Genomic DNA, 19,403 nt, shown 5'->3' on the forward strand with positions numbered 1-19,403 from the left:
CAAAATGTGTTTTGAATATTGGTTGATGCTCTGTTGTCTTTTGTGATATGCGGCAAAAGAAAGATGATATTCTCCTGTGTCTAACATGATCCAGATTACCCGTCTTTCTATTCTAACTATCCAAAATGACAAATCTCACTTTTTGTATGCATTTTACATCAGATGTGTGAACGTTTGTGCGCGAGAGCTTTGTTGCACTCTGATTTGTTTTCCATTACAAATGAAAGTTATGTTTAAATCATGACCACTTCCCAGTCAAAGCTCTGGAATGTCTATCCAAACATCAGCATAGCACAATCAATACATTTTTAAGAGGCTTTGCTCCTTCTTGCGAATTATGCAGTCTGTTTTATGCATGTATGACTCAGGCTGAGCCACTGCAGTGATTGCCAGGGAAAGATATTTTTACAACAAAAAGAATTAGACAAATGCCAAGTACATCACAAATCTGTCATCATTTTATTGAAAGTATAATATGAGATGATTATTGAAGCATCAATGTCAATATATCCATAGCTTTGTGGTACACTAGGCTCTATGAAATACCTGTCAAACCCCATATGTTTGTAAGTTTGGACATATTGGAAGTTCTGGAAGAACACTTTCCTATCGTGGGGTGTCTGTTCAACCATGGGCATGTTTGGCCTTGTAAAAATGTCAGACTTCTATGCTGTGCTAATGGCTCACACTGCAATATCGTTCAGATGTAATTTATACGTTTGGCTACCAAACCTGAAATTTAATGTCAAGCATGTTCTTCACTGACACTTGTCTCCTTGGTTACCAAAAAGAGTAACTTAAACCAAAGTCCCTAAATTGAAAACGATGCTGTTATGCATAGTCTAAACAATGGATGTATTTCACTATTAATAATCTATATGACAAACGTGATTAAAACAAAATATCGATTAAGGCGTGATCTGCTCTACTGGTGGTTTCAAGTTTGCTCTCCGAGTCTCCCTGTGCATCCACAGACATGAAAGGCACATGCTGTGTGTATTTAGACACTCCTCCAAGTCCGATGGTGCTCCACCCTTTCCATCGCGGTCCTCTCTCCATCCGTTCCTGTCCCACGAATGGAGAGGATTGCAGCACCGGGACAGATCCTCCACCGACTCCGGAGTCATGGCGACAGAGGTAGGATTTTTTTAACACATTCGTACGAGCTGCGAGATAAACGTTCTGTGCGGTATTTCAGTCCTGCGGATAGCAGGTGCGTTTAATCAACGAGGTTTCTATGAAGTTATCTTGACACCTGCTGTGGGTCTGAACCATAGTCACGATGTTTCCTGTACAAATGCTTTCGCGTTTAATGAAACCAATAAAGAATTGCAATCGTCGTGTTTGTGGATCGTTTATTCTATAGGTTAGTTGTTCGTTGAAATTAGCCAAAAGTTGGCATTTTGAGGCGAAGAACACAGTGTTGTGCAAACAGCAGACGGGGTTTACTGATATTATTCAGCACCCTGGACAGAGACGCAAACACACAAACCGAATGAAGATCCATCGCGTAACAACGCGCACTGAAAGTATTTGCACCTTTAAAACCACAACAACAACAAGCAACAATGTCTTGCCTCTGATGTAAAACGAACATAAATTCCTGTGGGGGAAGCGACGCGTGCTGTGAACGACAGAGGAAAGACACGTTGGATTGTTAAAGGTGTAGCTAGTTCTTACTTTAAAATCGGATTGATAACTGTTGCCGTCCGACTGCCGATTGACCAAATGAGTGCGTTTACAGGTGTAAGACTTTATTAGTTGCATCATCTTGGTTAGGGATTTGAGCAAACCCCTAACATGAAGTATTAAACTTGCACATACTTTATATTTGTTATGTACAAGAATACTTTAAATAGTGTTTTTTTACCTGTTAGATTTTTGTCAAGCAACCCGAACACCTCAGCAAACCCCAACAATACCCTATAGGGACCACCCAGAACAGCATATAGCACCTGCATAGCAACACCATAACAACCACTTAAAACTTGGTTTCCGAGTACTTCAGAGATGGCATATTTTTCGTCAACTCCGGAAGGGAGTTCAAATTTTAGCATATCGGTTTCATTGTCCCATAGGTTTTTTGAATGGGTTTTTGGTCAATCGCTTAAAATAAGGTGTGTGGTTATCAAAACCTCTAGATATTTTCATGTTTTAATCTATGACATAAAACAAACCAGTTGCAACTCGCTTGTGGTTAAAAGCTTTGTGTCTTAAAAATGGCGGTTGCTAACAAGTTGCTTAAAGCGACTAAGTTACATCTTTTGGCGGGGACGTTAGACGCCATCGTGCATATAAATCTCACAAATAATGCGACACGAATCTCTAATATCGTGGATGGGGATTTATTGACCGAGTAATTACTTGCCAGGTGACTCGTTTTTTAATAAAGTTTTGAAAAAGTCGTCGTCGGTGGTGGTGATATTGATATCGCCTCATATTAGCTCCTGGCGATTGTATTTAGCCTTCAAAATTAACAAATGTTGTGTTAAATTGTAAAGATTATCTGGACAGACAAAACTTGTATCATAAACCTTTGTTATTCACAGTTCTTATTTTTTACAATCTTTCAAAAGTCTGTGAGGAAAAATGCTTAGGCTTTCGGTCGAGCGAACCGAACTTCCGAGTTGGCCTACAAAAATACATCATCTCTGCTGTAACCTACTCTATTACCTTGATGAACTAATTTCATTTAGAATTTTTATATCGTTTACACAATTCGGTGTTTTACCATGGTTAAAGGAGTTTTAGGCACCTTTGTTAAAATATTTTAAGATCCATTGTAATGTGTTTTTTTAGGGGGGAGGGTTACTGTTTAACTAATCATGCAAAGGCATAAGTCATGTCAAATAGAAAGAAACGACAAGAACTGTGCATGAAAATAAATTTGACTTATACGTCACAGTATGCATCACTACACTGTCATGGTTCTGCCTCTCTTTTTCTTGGTCTTGTGGCAGAGCCATGGCAGAACCCCATGTTTCATGTGGAGGGAGAGTTTTGGCCCTGTTGGCCTTCCATTCTCTCTCTGGTCCTGTCTCTGTTCCCGCCCTTTCGTTGCCTCATTATTGATTGTTAGTTAGTTCATGCCCCACACCTGTTCCCTTTACAAGGTCCCTGTGTTTTCTGTCCTGTGCTGGTTCATTGTCATTTGTTTGGTGAGTTCGTTCCGTGTCCTCGTGGTTGTTCCTGCTCGTATTCCTGTCTAGTTAAGTTTGGTTTACTGTATATGAGTTTATGTCAAGTGTTTATTCTGTCAAGTTAGTGAGTCTACGTCGTGTTTAGTCTGGAGATATTGTTCCCACTGTCATTGTATTTTACCCCCTTGTGGGTTTTTGTTTTGTGCGTTTTATTATTTATTAAATATCTTGTTAACCCCTTACCCGCTGTCTGCGTCTGGGTCCTCCGTTCTTTGTATCCCTGTGACTCACCCCGTTACGTGACATACACATTGACAAAAAACACCACATGTTGTCCACATTAGTCATATAATCAGTCCTTCCAAGCAGCAGTTATTTATATTCAGGCACTTGTATGGATTGCATGGCAACCTGCTTTCTGTCTTTTTACTAATCTTAATTACAGATTTATCCAAAAGGCATGCAAATCCCTCCAGTGAGAATATACAATGAGAATCCACCGTTTGTAATGTATTCAGGGAAAGAAGCAATTGCATCCTTCAGTAACCTAGTTTTCTCTTTGGCTAGGATATGCTGATTGAAACTGATTGTAAACTTATGACAGGAAAAGCATTTTTGTGACAATGTATAAGAACAACGGTCATACACTTGCTCTGGGCATCTTGTGGTCTTGTCGGCCTGCATCCTGTTCATTGCCATTAAAGTGATTGTAATGAGTCATCCGAATGTTCCCAGAATCCCTCGGTTCACTGGTCAGTTCAGCGTTCAGTGCTGCAGAACTGCAAGTTTATTTTTCTAAAGCTTCTTTAGATGGCTCGCTTATTTTCTTGAAGTCAACAAGCTCCGTGACAAGGCTTCCTATATCAAGGTACAATTAATTCTTAAAATAACCACGGCTTAAAATAGACCAGGTTGTGTTATGCTAGCTCTGGGGCGACTGTGACAACTGATGTGTTTGTTTATTGAGCAGAGCTGCTGTGTTAGAGAGTCTTTGGTGGATTAGGTGCTATTCTACTGCCTAGATGAAACTTCTGCAGTGTACAAAATGGTAACATGCAATTTTACCCTTAAGGATCTATCTCTGAATTTTGTGGATGTAGTTACATTGTCATTTTATTCTACTGTTAAGAACAGTTCAAGTGCAAGTCAGAGTTTTAATCTTTGTGCCAAAACATCTATATGAATCACTTTCTTGGCATCACATTTTGTTAGATGAACCCAAATGTCCCCAAACGGGAGGTTTTGCTAGTTTTAAATCAACTTCAAAGTAAAACCATACACAAAGGCAATCTTTATATCCCACCGTCTCCGTGAGACATGAAAATACATTTCAAATTGAATTTGTCAGGAATATACAGCTTTACAGTAATACAATCACATATGTGTTAAAGCGATTTTTGGGCCTGATTACAAGAAAGGAGAAAAGACTAAGAGGTAGTGGAAATGAGTACATGGCAATGCAAGACAGAATGCAGTTCTACAATGTAACAGCCCCCTTAAAGTGTCACGGCTATAACAACCTGTAATTTGTTTAATGTGACCCTAGAGCCCTGTGCACTCTTTATCTTTGCTAGCATTTCGAGAGGGACGGCCCTTTAAAGTCCAGCTTCATTTTCTAATGGCATGACATGCATGCACTATTTACATTCAATGAATAGTGCTAAACTGTTTAAACAAGTAAATGGCAGATGTTAAGCATTTGTGAGCTCAGTTAAAATCAGGCAATCTGAATGCAACTAGCATAAATGAAGCGGTGATGCTTTATAAATAGTAATTAAATTCTAAAATAAGTGTCGTATTGAATGGTTTTGGTACATTAGATACACATTGGCCTAGGCATTTTCAAACGTTTTTCAACTAACCGCCTTATTGACCAACAAGTGTCATTCTTTGATATTTATACAGAATTGTTTATACAGCCTGTCTGTTTGGACTGGGCAAGAGTGCTTAATAAAAACACAGAACTGCATTTTTCTGGACAAAAATCACAAAAATTGGGTTACAATCTACAAAGAGTACAAAAAATGGTTTTGTTTCCAGTTGCTTATAGGTAGTTAGCCATGTAAAATGATTGCTGAAAAAGTCCGCTTGTCAAGCATACAAATGACGTTCGATTCCGCGGTAAATGTCTGTTACCATAGTGACCGGAACTCAACGAATCAAAGATGGCGACGCCCAATATCACAACTGCCGTGAAGTACCAACGAGCCTCATCGAGACACATTGGTTCATTAAATCTTACCAGACAGCTTTGAAGGTTTTATTTATAACCGAGTGCGGAACATCTTACAAAAACAATGGGAATATCCCCAGTGAAAGATAGCAACTGGATGTAAAACCTTCGGATGGCATGCAGCTCATACATCTGTAAGATTCTGGAACTTACTGTAAATGCGATCCTCATTCTTTGGGTGTGAATGTAGTTTAACACTAAAACATGACTTACAAATAAATGGCACTTGGTTTCTATTTGGTTTGAGCATAAATCACTTATTAACATGCTTAAAGGGGTGCTGCAACGGTGTGTCATGAATTCTGACTTCTTTACAATGTTTAACGTGCCGTCTTCTCATGCTTAACATGGTCAACTTGTCAAAAAACGAGTTGGGTGTATTACGTAGTATTTCTGTGCTCGATACACTCCCCCAGCGATCGTACAGGTTTCGGAAAGTTTTTTTCGAACGAATAAAACTGTTTCGTAACAATTTTTCTTAGTCCCTTATTGGACAATTCTCCCGGAAAAGCATGCGGCACGCCCACGCAGCAGCAAGGAGAGCAGGAGAAGGAGCACGCGCAGACGTCACTTTCACTTGTGTGCAGGAGAGAGAGAGAGCATACGTTCGCGAAGTTCAGGTGTTTGTTTGTTCACTTTATTTGGGTGATGAATGTTATATAAACGGTGGATATAACGCTGGATTTGGAGATCGTTTGAAACTGATATATGGAGCCGTCCCAGCGCTAAAAGATGCGGTGAGTGAAACTGATGTCTGTGTTTTGTTGGCAATGGGTGCGCACGTGCTTTAGTTCAGCCTACCCCTCCCCCCCGCACGCGCCGTATGCTTTCGGAAAATATCCTACAGCTGTATCTATCTTTTATAAATGTGATCAAACTAAATACTCTTCGAAGATACGAAGTATGCAATACTACTCTTTAGGTTCTCAAGATTATTATGAGATTGGCAGAAACCGCGTGTGTTAGGGCCGCTTTAAGAATGCATACAGGGTCTACGTAAAAGCAAATGAGTCTCTTGAGGGACTGGAAACTGAGCTGATCATCTCCTGGCATCTCCTGGCAAAGTAATGCAAATTTAAGTCTGCAGTATAAAAAAAAGACATCTGCACAAAACTGAAATTACATTGATCTATGAGAGAGAAAAATAGGTTACAGTTTTGTGAACAATATTTGATAAGCATGACTAGAAGATGTTACAGAACAGTCCAAGAAATATTTGTGTTTACCCAGAATGAAAAATGAACATCTACCATCATTTGTGTCTCATGACAGATTTGTTCCTAGATAGCAAATCTAATAAAGCCACATAAAATTGTCCAGGGTTAGATGACAATAGGCAGCTGGTTTGTATATCAGCTAGCACAAACATGATTAAAGTGGATATTATATTGCATTTTAATGCATTCAGTGTCTTATGTGCTGGTTAAAACCGAGCCCATTTGATGACTTACTCCTCTGTGAAATAGGTCCAAACCATTGCTAAACACCCGACCCTCTGGGGCAGGAAGGAGAATTCTCCCTTATAACATGCATGCCTATAAAGCAGCACCAAACTGAAATGAGAGAGCGAGTCTTCCATCTTTTGGATCCTCTGTGGTGTCTCTTACGAGTTTGAGAGCACATCAGCATTTCCCCTTTTCTGTGGGAAGAAACCTGAGACCTGTAAGTGTTATGCTTCTGTCACATCTGTTTAAAATCATTTCTCTCATACACATGGGAAGAGAGGGAAAATGCCCTGGGAGGCCATGAAGTCTTGACTCTACACATCTTTCTTCCTAATATGCCTCTGCAGATGTGCTCGGCTACTTATGAAATACTTCCCAATGTTGGCAGCATCTCGAATCAACCTCCGAACCCAGATGTTCCTGCTGAATGGACAGTTTCATAAAGATTCAGAACCTCTGCCTCAACAGATTCATTTTAATTGGCTGCTGCTGCTGCTGCTATCCCCCCGCTGAGGGTTGAGATGGCCAGTGAAGCTAATGGTCTCACAGGAATATCCTCATATTCACCTATGGGGCTTACCAGTTACAGGCTAACTTTGACAAGATTTATAGTCATTTGGTGGTTTGTCACCTGCAAGCTGAGAGGGGGAGAAGTCAGCTTAGTGTGGTTTGGTTCTTTTGAAGGCGAACTAAAAACTGGATTTGCTAACGTTTTGCAGGTTTGATGTCAATGACAATGTGGGGGTAAATGTAGCGTTTTACTAAGATATGCATAAAACTACCTCATTTACAAAGAGTATATTTTAGAATATATGGGTTGACAAATATAACAAATGCGTACTATGGTGTGACAGCAAAAATGAAGAAAATAAACGAACAACGAAGATAATCTCTTATGCTATTTTATATGATAAAAATATAGTATTTTAATTATATATTATAAATATTTAAGATCAAAATAAAATTATATTATTAACAGTCTGTTTTCTAAATGTTTGCTGTCACACCATAAGGACACATGTGTGGTAACTACCCACATACATTGTATGAGATGTACACGTGCGTGGCAAAAAATATTTTCATTAAGAGTAAATTCACATTAAAATGTTGTTTTCGTTTCTAGAAGAATTCAACACTGGCCAAATAGTAATTCAAGTGGCCCTATTTGAGCATTGTATTGACTGCAAAAACAAGTTCAGAACATGAATGTTGAGTGTTTCAAATGGTGCATAGTTTTTGATAGCTGATTGAATATTAATGTAAAACAAAGGTGATGAAAAATGCAGACACGCTAAAAACCTTCATGGGCCCTTTGCATGTTATGGGGTTAAGCAATAAAGGATTTACAGATTTGGCATCAAGGAAATTCAAAAATTAAAGCAATGTGAATTTAAAAAATATAATATGAATATAAAACTGTGAGGCAACATCTGTTCAAAGAATTTCAATTTTGCATTTCCTTCCTACTTTCAAAGTCGTGTTACCTTCTTTGCAAAACACAGCATATAGATGTAAAAAAAATTGGGGTGGCAAGTCATTGATGACAAATACATCGGCAAATATGGTATTCCTATGCAGTAAACGAGCACCGTAAACATATCTATTTTACGTCCAAGACTTGTGTTAGCCAGTATTCTTTCTTACAGTACATCTATGACAATGTCTGTGTGTCATCAGTCTGCATTCCTTCTTGACTGTGTATTTGTAGTTCCACAACCTTCAAGAGTTGCGTCACAGTGCATCTCTGGCCACCAAGGTCTTCGTTCAGAGAGACTACAGTGACGGTACCATCTGCAAATTCCAAACAAAGTTTCCCGCAGAGCTGGACAGCAGAGTAAGTTTCTTTCGCCAGAACCAGAGGAGAAATCCATAATTGTATTGTTTAAAATCAATGAGGGAAGAGCAAACATTTTTTGTACCCTTTAGGAGCAAGGGTTTGGACGTATCATTAGTCATTTTTTTGGTTGCTTATCCCACAAGCCACTGTACACTTTAAACTCGCTCTTATAATCCAAAGAGGATCTTACCATGAAAAGTCAGATTTATCTTGATGTTTTCTAAGTAAACAAGGCAAAATATTCCTCAAATCTCAAATCCCCAGTCAAAAGTTTGTACATAGGACAAATATATTACAATGCTGTACAAAACAAATAGAAATTACGATACTCCTACTTTGATCTTAGGTCAATTCAATTATCTTAATGACTGTTGAGTTTTTCATGAATGAAGGTATCTAATTGAATTTTATATGTTTAATGTTGTTAGTGTAAAAGCTCAAATTTGATCTGACTGTTGCGTGCAGATCGAAAGGAGCTTGTTTGAAGAAACGATAAAGACCTTCAACTGCTTTTACGCCGAGGCTGAGAAGATCAGCGGTCAGTCGTATTTCGAGGGCTGTCTGGCATGTGCTACGGCCTACATCATTTTCCTGTGCATGGAGACACGCTATGAAAAGGTATTGAGATAAAGTCTCTTGCTTCATTTACATTACATATCTAGACATCCTGACCCATGAAGGCTTTGAAGATCAAAGAGGAACCTTCAAACCTGCTCACCCAAGGATTCGAAAAAAGTCTAAACATTAGAAAGTTTCACGAACATTTTGATGTGCCGGCCCATTCGACTCTGACCACACACACGTACCCAGCAAGAGATGGAAATCACTTTTGATTAGCAGTCAAAAGGAACTGAGATAAGGTTTGATATATACGTGACTATGCCCCACTTAAACAATGGTTCCTTTGAGGAGAGCACCTGTCCGCCAGTGAGCATACCTGACCGAATCACAACATGGCATTTACAGTACACTGTGGTACACTTTCAAAAGATGACTAATTACACCTCGCAGGTGTGCGTCACCCGACAGGCACCGAGATACACCGGGAAATTGAAAGTCACGCTCTCTCTCTCTTTACACACATTCATCTTCATTCTTTAATGTTTGAAAAGTGACGTTCATGCTTGGCCACATCTGTGTAACTTTTGAGGTCAAGTCAGGCTTTCCCCAGAGATAATTGTAAACTCAAGACTGTAAAAGTGCCCCCTAATGCGAACCCCGAAAGAAATCCACCCACTGAAGATGAGCAGCTTTGTATGGAGCCCAAAGTCAAAAAAATGCCATTGAAGTTGGAAAAAAGGTATTTTAATGTGTACTTTAGAGATGGTCCCTAAATACACGAAAGTTTAATGTCAAACCAACTTTATGCCAGTGAAACGCGGCAATGAATGCATGCTTTATATGCGCCACGCACTCGTGTGTAAACACATTAGGACAATTTATATATAAAACAGTATACAATATTGGTTAATGTTCCTGTAGGAAGGAGCTTGTTCTGTTGACAGACAGAGGCTTCAATTCCGCGAGTAGGCTACAGTTTGCAAAATCGTGCGCATGGATTGCGAAAGCGTGGGCACAGATTATGAATTCGTGGGTACAGATTTCAAAAACTGAGGGGACGGTTTACAAAACCGAGAGCACGGATTGTAAACTCGTGGGTACAGTTTATTAATCCGAGAGCACGGTTTTGTAAACTGAGGGAACGAATTACAAAACTGTGGCCACGGATTTGCGGGTCTTGTTTTTTTTTCTCCGAGGGGTGACCAGACGGGCTCCGTAGCTTTGTTTGTCGCTCCAGCTGACGGGGGAGGCCACACATGAATGGACACCAATGATTTCCTTCATGCTTCAGGATACAGCCAGATAAGCATCTTCTTCAAAGATGAGTGATTGCACAAGTCAGGACAACAGAGACAAAGATTTAAAACTCGCTGTGCAGTGTCAGGCATCATCGCTTAAGATCGTAGATCAGAAAATGACCTCTTATTCTGCAAAACAGCAGGGATTCTTAACATGTGTTACAGGCCCCTCCAGCTGATTCACGGGCTTCCCGAGGAAATGTAAGAGACTAGCAATTACCAATTACACATTTTATTAAATAATTGTGTCAACATGACTTCATGCAAATATACACTACCGATCAAAAGTTTTTGAACACCTCAGTGAAATGTTTCTCATTTCCTTAACAACCTTTGATCTGAAGGTGCTTAAATGTATCACATTGGTTTCGTAGACAAAACGTAATTTTGCAAACGTAAATGTTTTTTGTTACAAAACTAACATTTATTTAATAACAAATGCTTTGATTTTAACAGAATAATAAATAAAGAACAGCCAATGAGAGCACAGAATAGATGGAAACTGCTTTACTGTAATGTTGTTTAAAAAGCATCTCAGGGTAAGACTTGATATTGGACTGTAATTGCTTGATAACATTTCTGCAAATTCTAGGCAAAATGTGACTACACTACAGGTGCTGAAATATAAAAGTGTTTTTTTCAATTCCAACAATTCCAAATTTATTTCATAATTTTGAGGAGTTTAGTATTATTCTAAATTGTGGAAAAATATGAAATGAATGAGTATAAGTATGAGTAAATAAGTGTTCAAAAACTTTTGACCGGAGCGCATATTTGTACACTATTTGCTGAGGTCTGGTTATATGGTTTAAAATGGAGAAAATGCTAAGCCAATGTTTTTGATGAAATTTGGCAAAAAGACAGAAACTATAGAAAATATTATTTATTCATATTCAAACAAATATGAGTTTATTCTAATAATATTCAAACAATGGTCACAAACAAAGCTCACAAGAAAAAAGCATACATTGACTATCATTTTATATTAGTATTTTTACATTAATATATTGTTGATCCTCTTGTTTTTGACAACAGCGGTCATTCACTTGGGCTTTGACTGAATTTTTTACAGCCACCTTCTTAAAGCTGAGCTTCAGTTTACACTCAAAGCACTCAAAGTCACTACTGTATAGTTTATACATAAATAAAACTTTACATTGAATTTATGACAAATGAATGTTTATGTGAATGTGATTTTGTGCATTCTTACAGGTTTTGTTCTGGAAGTCTGCACATGTCTGCTAAGCCCAGAACAGATTGGTTTTCCTCTTTTTTTTTCATGGCCAGTTCTGAAAGCAAGAGAACCGGCCATGGGGGCAGAGAAACACTACATTTTGCTTTGGCCACTTGAAAGAAGTCAAATCAAATAAACCAGAGTAATCTAAATAATATCCAATCCAATAAATCTCCCTGTGATGTTTGACGTGACTTCAGATTTTAGAGTAACATTCAGACAATTTGAGAGTTTGTTTTTGTTGACTGAGAACATCTTTGTTCCTTCTCTGATTCCACAGATCCTGAAGAAGGTCAGCATGTATGTTCAGGAGCAGAACGAGAAGATCTATGCACCCAGAGGTTTGCTTCTGACAGATCCCATTGAGAGAGGAATGAGAGTGATATCCTTTAACACAATGTGATGGTTTTTTTGCAAAACAGTTTGCATTATTAGAAGAGTTGAACATAATCCAGTTGTGAACTTTACTGAACGATTCTTTTTCTTTACTGCAGAGACTCGTGTCACTTCGTGCTAAATTATTTTCCCATGGCTTTCCCGTCTCCTCTATTCTCTTCCACTAAAAAGCATGATGATTTCTATTTGGTTTGGCAAAGCAAAGTCGACACTGTTGTGATTGTGCGGCTACTGAGGTCACACTTCTTCATAAGTGTCCCTTTAATGAATGCCACATAATATACAAAGAATCTCATCACCCTCGGCTGTTCAACTGAAGTGACACAATGATAATATAGAGCAGAGAGGAAAATGTGTCGTATTTGTTGGCCTTTATTTCCATTTTCCTGCACAATGGTTGTAACGCTGTGGGAAACTGTGTGAAACCAACAAGGTGCCTTATAGGCAACAAACGCTTTGTTTTTGTGATTAAAGAATAGCTAGAAAAGGAAAGTTTCTTAAAACTGTTTTAATGCCTTATTCGTGTTTATTTCAAAAGTGTTTAACAGCTGAAGTTTAAAGCCAACATTCTGAGCCAGACTGAACGTTCGGTTTATGGAATTCATCAAGACTAATAAAAAGCAGAAAAACGTATTTGAAAATAGTTTGTTTACACAGTTGTGGTTCAGATTGACTCACAGCTTGGAAAATGATACGAGAATGGTGCTTTAATAATAATTAAAGCTATCCAGATTAAAATCAGCCAAAAATGCGTCTTAAAATGCAATCTAGTTTTGTTGCATTATATCGTGCCACCTTTTTCCAATTAACTTTAGGAGAACACTTCTGTTAATGCTAAAGCTTGAGAATTCACAGCAAATTGCAAGTTTAACAATATTAAATCTGTTTCCAAGCAACACACCTAATGAGATAGAAAATGTTGCTGATGTTTGAATTTGTCGATTTGAAGCATCAAAGCATCATGAACCCCAATAGGCTACACATTACTTTTAATTTGGTTTGAACCATCTTTGCAGAAACAAATATATACGCTTATGTCTTTCAATTGAAGTGTTGCAAACACAACATCAGGGTTTCCTAAAAATTAGCATCTCAACGTCAAAAGTGTGTATACCAGCCCCGTCACATATTCTCTAGGTGTGACAGTAAATACGCCCTCAAAAGAGCATCCAGGAACACCGTATTCTTTGGATCCCATAAGATCCCATTTTGGGTGATTTCTTTTGGGAAATGAAAATCTATCCAATGGACCATCAAGCTTGCTTGGCAACGCTGTCCGTTTCCCATCCCATTGATTACAAGCCCAGCTGGGTTTGGCAGCCCATCATCTGCTCACAGCTCTAGAGAGTCCAACCAGCTGTCACCTTAGGAGCAATGGATAAGCAATAACTGCCATTCAGCTCCTTCCACACTGACCACCGGTAATCCATCACATGGGTTTGGTTTAACAAACAGGAAAGACATTATGTTTGTGTATTAAAATTAAACAGTTGATAGTATAAATTCCATTGTTGCTGTTCTCAACATCCGATTAACTCTGGCTTGCTCATGCAGAGGTAATGCAGATAACAGCTGTCCGGCTCCCATCTGGAACATGTTTGAGTTAAATACAAATTAAAGAGTTTTGTGGTCTTGTGCTCTCGTGTGTGATCTAGTTACCTTTTTGGTGCAAGTTGACCAAAAGAAAAGGTAATAGACTTAGCAAATATAGTAGACTTAAAACATTTAGAATGAATTGCAGATTTGTTGCTTGGGGTTGTGTTTGTTCCTGCGGTGGCATCAGCGTTGTTGTGATCATCAGATGAGGTTTATAACCCTTGACTTTGGTCGTCCTAGATCGAGATCTCCATTTTCGAGGACAGCGGATCCAGCAGTTCCAGCTCCACCGGAAGCTCTCCGTCCAGCACGGCACAATGACTGGAGGAGCAGCACCAGGGGTACGGGTACAGAGGGGCCAGTACGTTGCCCAAAATACGCATGCTGAAACACGAGAGCACCAGATTTTAAGAAAGAGAAAGTATAGCTAACTTACTCCTTTCAAACATCTGCAAAGCCAGAAGCTTTAACATAACCCTCCTCACCACATCGTTCTCTATTTTTCATCCCCCTCCGCATTTTCATTAGTTTTCTTTGCCCTGCTTTGTCAAATGCTCAAAGATGGATGATGCGTGGACCGTGTGTCACCAGTCTGCTGTAAAAATCCAGTTTAAGACGGTAGTGGTGTTTTTACTGTAGCTAATCTGTAGCTCATTTTTAATGTTAAAAGATCATTTAATGATAGCAAATAGACAGTAGATTCATATAAATAAAAGTTGATCCTACCAGAGCAAACTGCAGGAGATGAAAAAAAAACAATAGAAACCCAAATAGGAACCATCACAGAAATTCTAATGATTTCTATTAAAATACCATTAGCTTTTTTTCATTAAAACCATTACAAAATTTCTTTCAAGTTTGATTTGGGCATTATTCCAATAGGAATTAATGGTGTTTTATTGGTTCCTATCTGCCAGATAACATCCCACCAAAAGAATGCATAACATACCAATAGACACCATTATAGTTTCCATTAAATCCAATACAATTCCCTTTATAACATTTATTACGTAAAATAATCGTTTTTTTCTCTAAAATTGCAATTTTCCTATTTTTCTTGAAAAATTGCAGTCTTTCTGTAATTTGACAACTTTTGACCATATTTTTTACCATCCTGTAAAAAACATTTTTTTCTGGCAGCTGGGGCATCAGAAATATACCACAAAAATATTTTTTCCCATGTAAAATTACATGTTTTTCCTGTTTCTCTTGTGAATTTGCAGTCTTTTTCTCTAACTGGATGGTAATTTGACGATTTAAAAAAATATGTGAAAAATCTGTTTAAAAAATACCCAGGAAAATTATTTAAAAAATGTTTAATATTATACATAAAAAATATTTAAAAAAGTAAAATTCTGTAAAATTAGGTTTTTTAACTGTTTCCATTTTCCATTGTGTTTTACAAAATCAAAGCTGCCTGTTCAGAAGACAGTGTTAGGGGCCAGAAACATTCATATTTTTCAATCCATCTATAACAATTTCACACCTGTACTAGCTATTTTCTTTCCCCATGGCACTTGGCCCGGTCCATAATCCATCTTTGCCCATACATTGATTTGAATCGTATTTTATTTAAACATTATTTATTTGAACTGAGCTCTCAGTTCATCCTTGTGACTTTAAAGTCCAGACTTCACTGACAGTCTTGCCTCTGTTTGTTCCACCCATGATTAGTGTTATGAACTATACGCCCAACAAAGCTCTCAGAAATGCAAACAGCAGCCCTTTTAGAAATATCTTTGTTTTTTACGATAAAATCTACCTCCAGTGTGTGCTTGTGCTGGAAGCCGAGGAAGCCAGCGTGGAGGTCAGCGATGGAAATGAGCCTTAGATAGAGTTTATTTTGACTGATCGGGTTCAGAGAAGATTGACTCACCAGCTGTTCAGAACGGGCCGAGAGATTTTTCTTCAATGTTCTTGCTGGTTTCTCAGAGGTAATGAATGCAGGAATGCTCTGTTAATGTTCTCCTGCAGGATGGCCGTTTCCATAATCGGGAATAATGAGTTCGCTTAAATCAGTGAGTTTGTCAAATAAATATAAATTGATGTACACACTCAACATAAAAAATGTAGCGTTCTTTTACTGAGGATGATATAAAGCAAAGATGTAGCTTAACATTCAGTGTTGGGAAGAACAAAGACTTCAATAAATCCACAGATTAAACACTAATATGAATATTTTAGGGGGCGGTCAAATGTTTGTGGTGCTTAAATTATTTATGGCATGTTGAAGCAATAAGAAGAATAAAAGGCAAGTGAAAAAAACACTTATAAACAACAATCGTTGTACCAAAGTGCTGTGCATAATTTATGATAAAGAATAAAAACACAAAGTTAATGAACTACAGGTTGCGTTTGTCTAATTTTAGAATACTTTTATGCTGCTATTTGTGCTTTTCAGTAGTTGTCCACATTTATTGCATTTTAAAGTCTGTTTTACATCTTGTGTTTCTCTGATAAAAAAGCACTTGGGTGAACTATCCCTTTATAATTGTTAGAGAGGATAGACGTTTCTAATCAAAAGCTCATTGTTCTCATTTTAAAAAAGCATCCGCGTTTTAGGCATGCAAGACCACCTTAACCGCATTTGCATCTTAAGTTTATTGCTTCACTTCTCCACTTCATTATTTGGTGTCATTCTTTCCCATTTTTATTTTCAGTTTTCCACCTGGCTAAACTAAACCCACCCTTGAGCTTCAGGTCTGCTCTCACAGGGACTCGTCTGATCTTTAGTACTGTAGCAGACATACAGATTCCGTGTCTGTTGCCTTCGTGTTTCACTGCTGTGGAGATACCCACCCTGGCGCTGATCCATCACGACTGCGGACTGCCAGAGAGACGTCTGTAAATTGTACATGACTTGCACTAATAATGCATGAGGGTCTGGCTGTGGACTCGTGGTTTGGTACTGTGAGTGAGTGAATGGAAACTATACAGGTCTGCCATTCGAGATATGATTTTGCACAATCATTATATTGTGGCTGAAAACGGGGTCTGATTTTGACTCTCGTGATGGAGTGCGAGGGGCATTTATTTACAATACAACATTTAGGGTTTGAAAGGGCCCTGGGCTGTTTCATACAAATCGGTAAAACATGACACAAAAATGTAAGTTCCATTAAAAAGACATACATTACCATGTGTTTATGTGGACAAGCCTGCTATTTTGGTCAGGTCATACATAATTCATATGGAGTGTCGAGCAGAGAACGGATGATGTGTGCCATGCCTTGCGTTTTCCAGAATATTCACTTTTCATTTATATCAAACACTAGAGCATGCACGTGCGTATGAGATGGAAAACTGTCAAATGTCTCCAAATGAAAAACTACATGTTAGAAAAAATACTTTGATATGGTCAAATCCTTGTAGCTAGTTTTGTATTGTAGAATAAATCGTTTTCATGTACAGTAAGAAAACACTGAAGTAAGTGTTCATTACGCGTTTCCAGTTACTGTTTTTACTTCCTTTGGGAACACTGTAAAATGTCTGGCTTTTTGCTGCTAGAGATCTGCAAAGTATCTATTTGTATGAACAATATACATATATTGCACTTAAAAGAATACAACGTATCAAGAGTGTGTTTTTTACAATTTATATGAAAATCTAGTTGTGTCCCAGAATGCACAGATACGTGCAGGAATTTGTAAAGTATTTGTTTTCCATGTCCAGAATGCCAGCAAAAATAATAAAATGTTGTTTTTCCTCTTGAAACAGCAACCAGATATTTCTTGTCATACACAGACACACCACTAAAACAAAAGCAGACTGATTTCTGGGCTTTGTGTGCATGTGCTACGCTTATAAACGTGACAGATTCCTCTTTGGCCGTATTGTTGACATGACTGGTTCTCATAAGAGCCATATTCTTTGACCTCAACTTTCACCTTATCAAAGATCCAGCTCAAGCGCTTTATAAAAAGGAGCAATTATCTCTTATACATTAAGCGGCGTTACTGCCTATAAAATACATCAATTTTGTTAGCAAGGGAACAATGTGGCGCTTGACGCAACATGAAAATTCTCCAGACATGGAGGATTAGAGTTACGGTTTTGGCAACACTATAGACTGAATTTGGTTTTGCAGTTTAATAGATCATTTGCACGGAGTCTGTTCTTCCTGGTTTAAAAGAGCAAATTCACCTGCTGAGCTTTCCCTTATTACTCCATTTTCTTTCTTCTTTCCCATTTTCTTCCTTTATTTCCCTCAACCCTTTAAAACTTTCCCACCATATAAACACTCATATCATTCCAGGGCTCCGGTGCCAGCTAGCACTGCATGTTCAGCTCCTCCAGACTCCACCTAGAACCCCAAAACTAGCGCCATCACCATCCGGCTTTATTATCTCCCCACAGCAGCACAGGTGCTGACAATGATCACTGGATCAATCTGATTGGTTGATCAGATCTTCAAAGACAATTACAACAGCTAAATCTGATCGGAAATCAGTCAGGCACCATTTTGGTATTAATACTGGTTTATCCTTCAACCAAGTCATTGTAAAAAAACACAATTTGATCCCAGACCAGTTCCCAGCTCCTACAGGGGAACACTCTTAAACATAAAGCAGCTTAAAAGCTTCTTCACAGCGATGCTATAGAAGAACAATTTTTGGTTCCACAAAGACCCATTCATTCAAAGTTCTTTAAAAAAACATCTCTTTCTTACTTTTTTTATAACCTGAAGAACTTTTTTCGCCACAAAGAACCTTTTTTGAAACAGAAAGGTTCTTCAGATGTTATAGGTTCTTTATGGAAGCAAAAGGTTCTTCTATGGCATCAAAGAACCTTTTGATGCTCATTTTTTTTAAGTGTGTAACAACCTTGTTAATCATTTACTTTTTTCACCTGTTTAATGATGTTTGCTAAATGTCAATTGCTTTAAAGACAAAACTGGCAATAAGAGTAATAAAAATAGCAACCCTCACAGAACATGAAATGGTTCATAAAACTTGACCTCTTGAGGTGCAAACTCTGAAGATTAAGCATCTCCTTTCACTGACCATTTGTTTTGAAAATAAAATGGAAATTTAGTTCTCTACTAATAGAAAAGTGTCTACGGCGGGACGAGGAGAAAACAACAGTGTGCTGTAAATACTGTATCTGTGTGTTTACTTAAATAAAGGCTTGAGAGGACTATTATTTTGGAAAATGAAATGAGGCAACAAAACGAACAGCAAAAATGAATTCAAGGCCCACGTACAATAAGAGTTTTTCCGTGAATGTATTTAGTTTTCAACAATAAACACGCAGGCCCGGTGAGTGTTATTGATACACGCTGACTTCACGTTTATAGAGAAAACGTCATCCCCTTTATCAACCGAGAGGAAAATTAAAATCACTGGTGGGTCAGAACTCAGGCCAAGCGCGCTCTTGAACTTTTAAAAACAGGAAGAGGACTTGAGTCAAACTAAAGGAGCTTTGTTGTCTGAGAACCAGACGTAATCATACAGACTAAATAGATGTGATTTGTTATTCATTCTTGTAAGGTCACTTTAAATAAAGTGACAATCATTTTAAAACTACGAGGAAGTTCTCCGTTCAGACGATTCTGGATTGTGACAGGAATACAGACGGATGGGCCAGTGAACCGCTGACATGAGCTTAGAACAGAACTTGGTTTTCTCCAGTTCAGATTAAAGCTCTTTTTATCAGGATGAAAT

At 38.2% G+C, this 19,403-nt stretch overlaps 1 protein-coding gene across 1 annotated transcript; it reads left to right on the plus strand.

Annotated features, from left to right (window-relative positions):
- Positions 1-1,021: 1,021 nt before the first annotated feature.
- Positions 1,022-17,654, plus strand: golga7bb (golgin A7 family, member Bb). The gene is given in 6 exon segments (XM_057342157.1): positions 1,022-1,061; positions 1,064-1,137; positions 8,527-8,652; positions 9,121-9,273; positions 12,029-12,129; positions 13,980-17,654. Coding segments are annotated over 6 exon segments (576 nt in total). The 3' UTR covers positions 14,062-17,654.
- Positions 17,655-19,403: the final 1,749 nt, after the last annotated feature.

The sequence above is a fragment of the Triplophysa rosa genome, linkage group LG9 (assembly GCF_024868665.1).
Source record: "Triplophysa rosa linkage group LG9, Trosa_1v2, whole genome shotgun sequence".
Lineage (NCBI taxonomy): Eukaryota > Metazoa > Chordata > Actinopteri > Cypriniformes > Nemacheilidae > Triplophysa > Triplophysa rosa.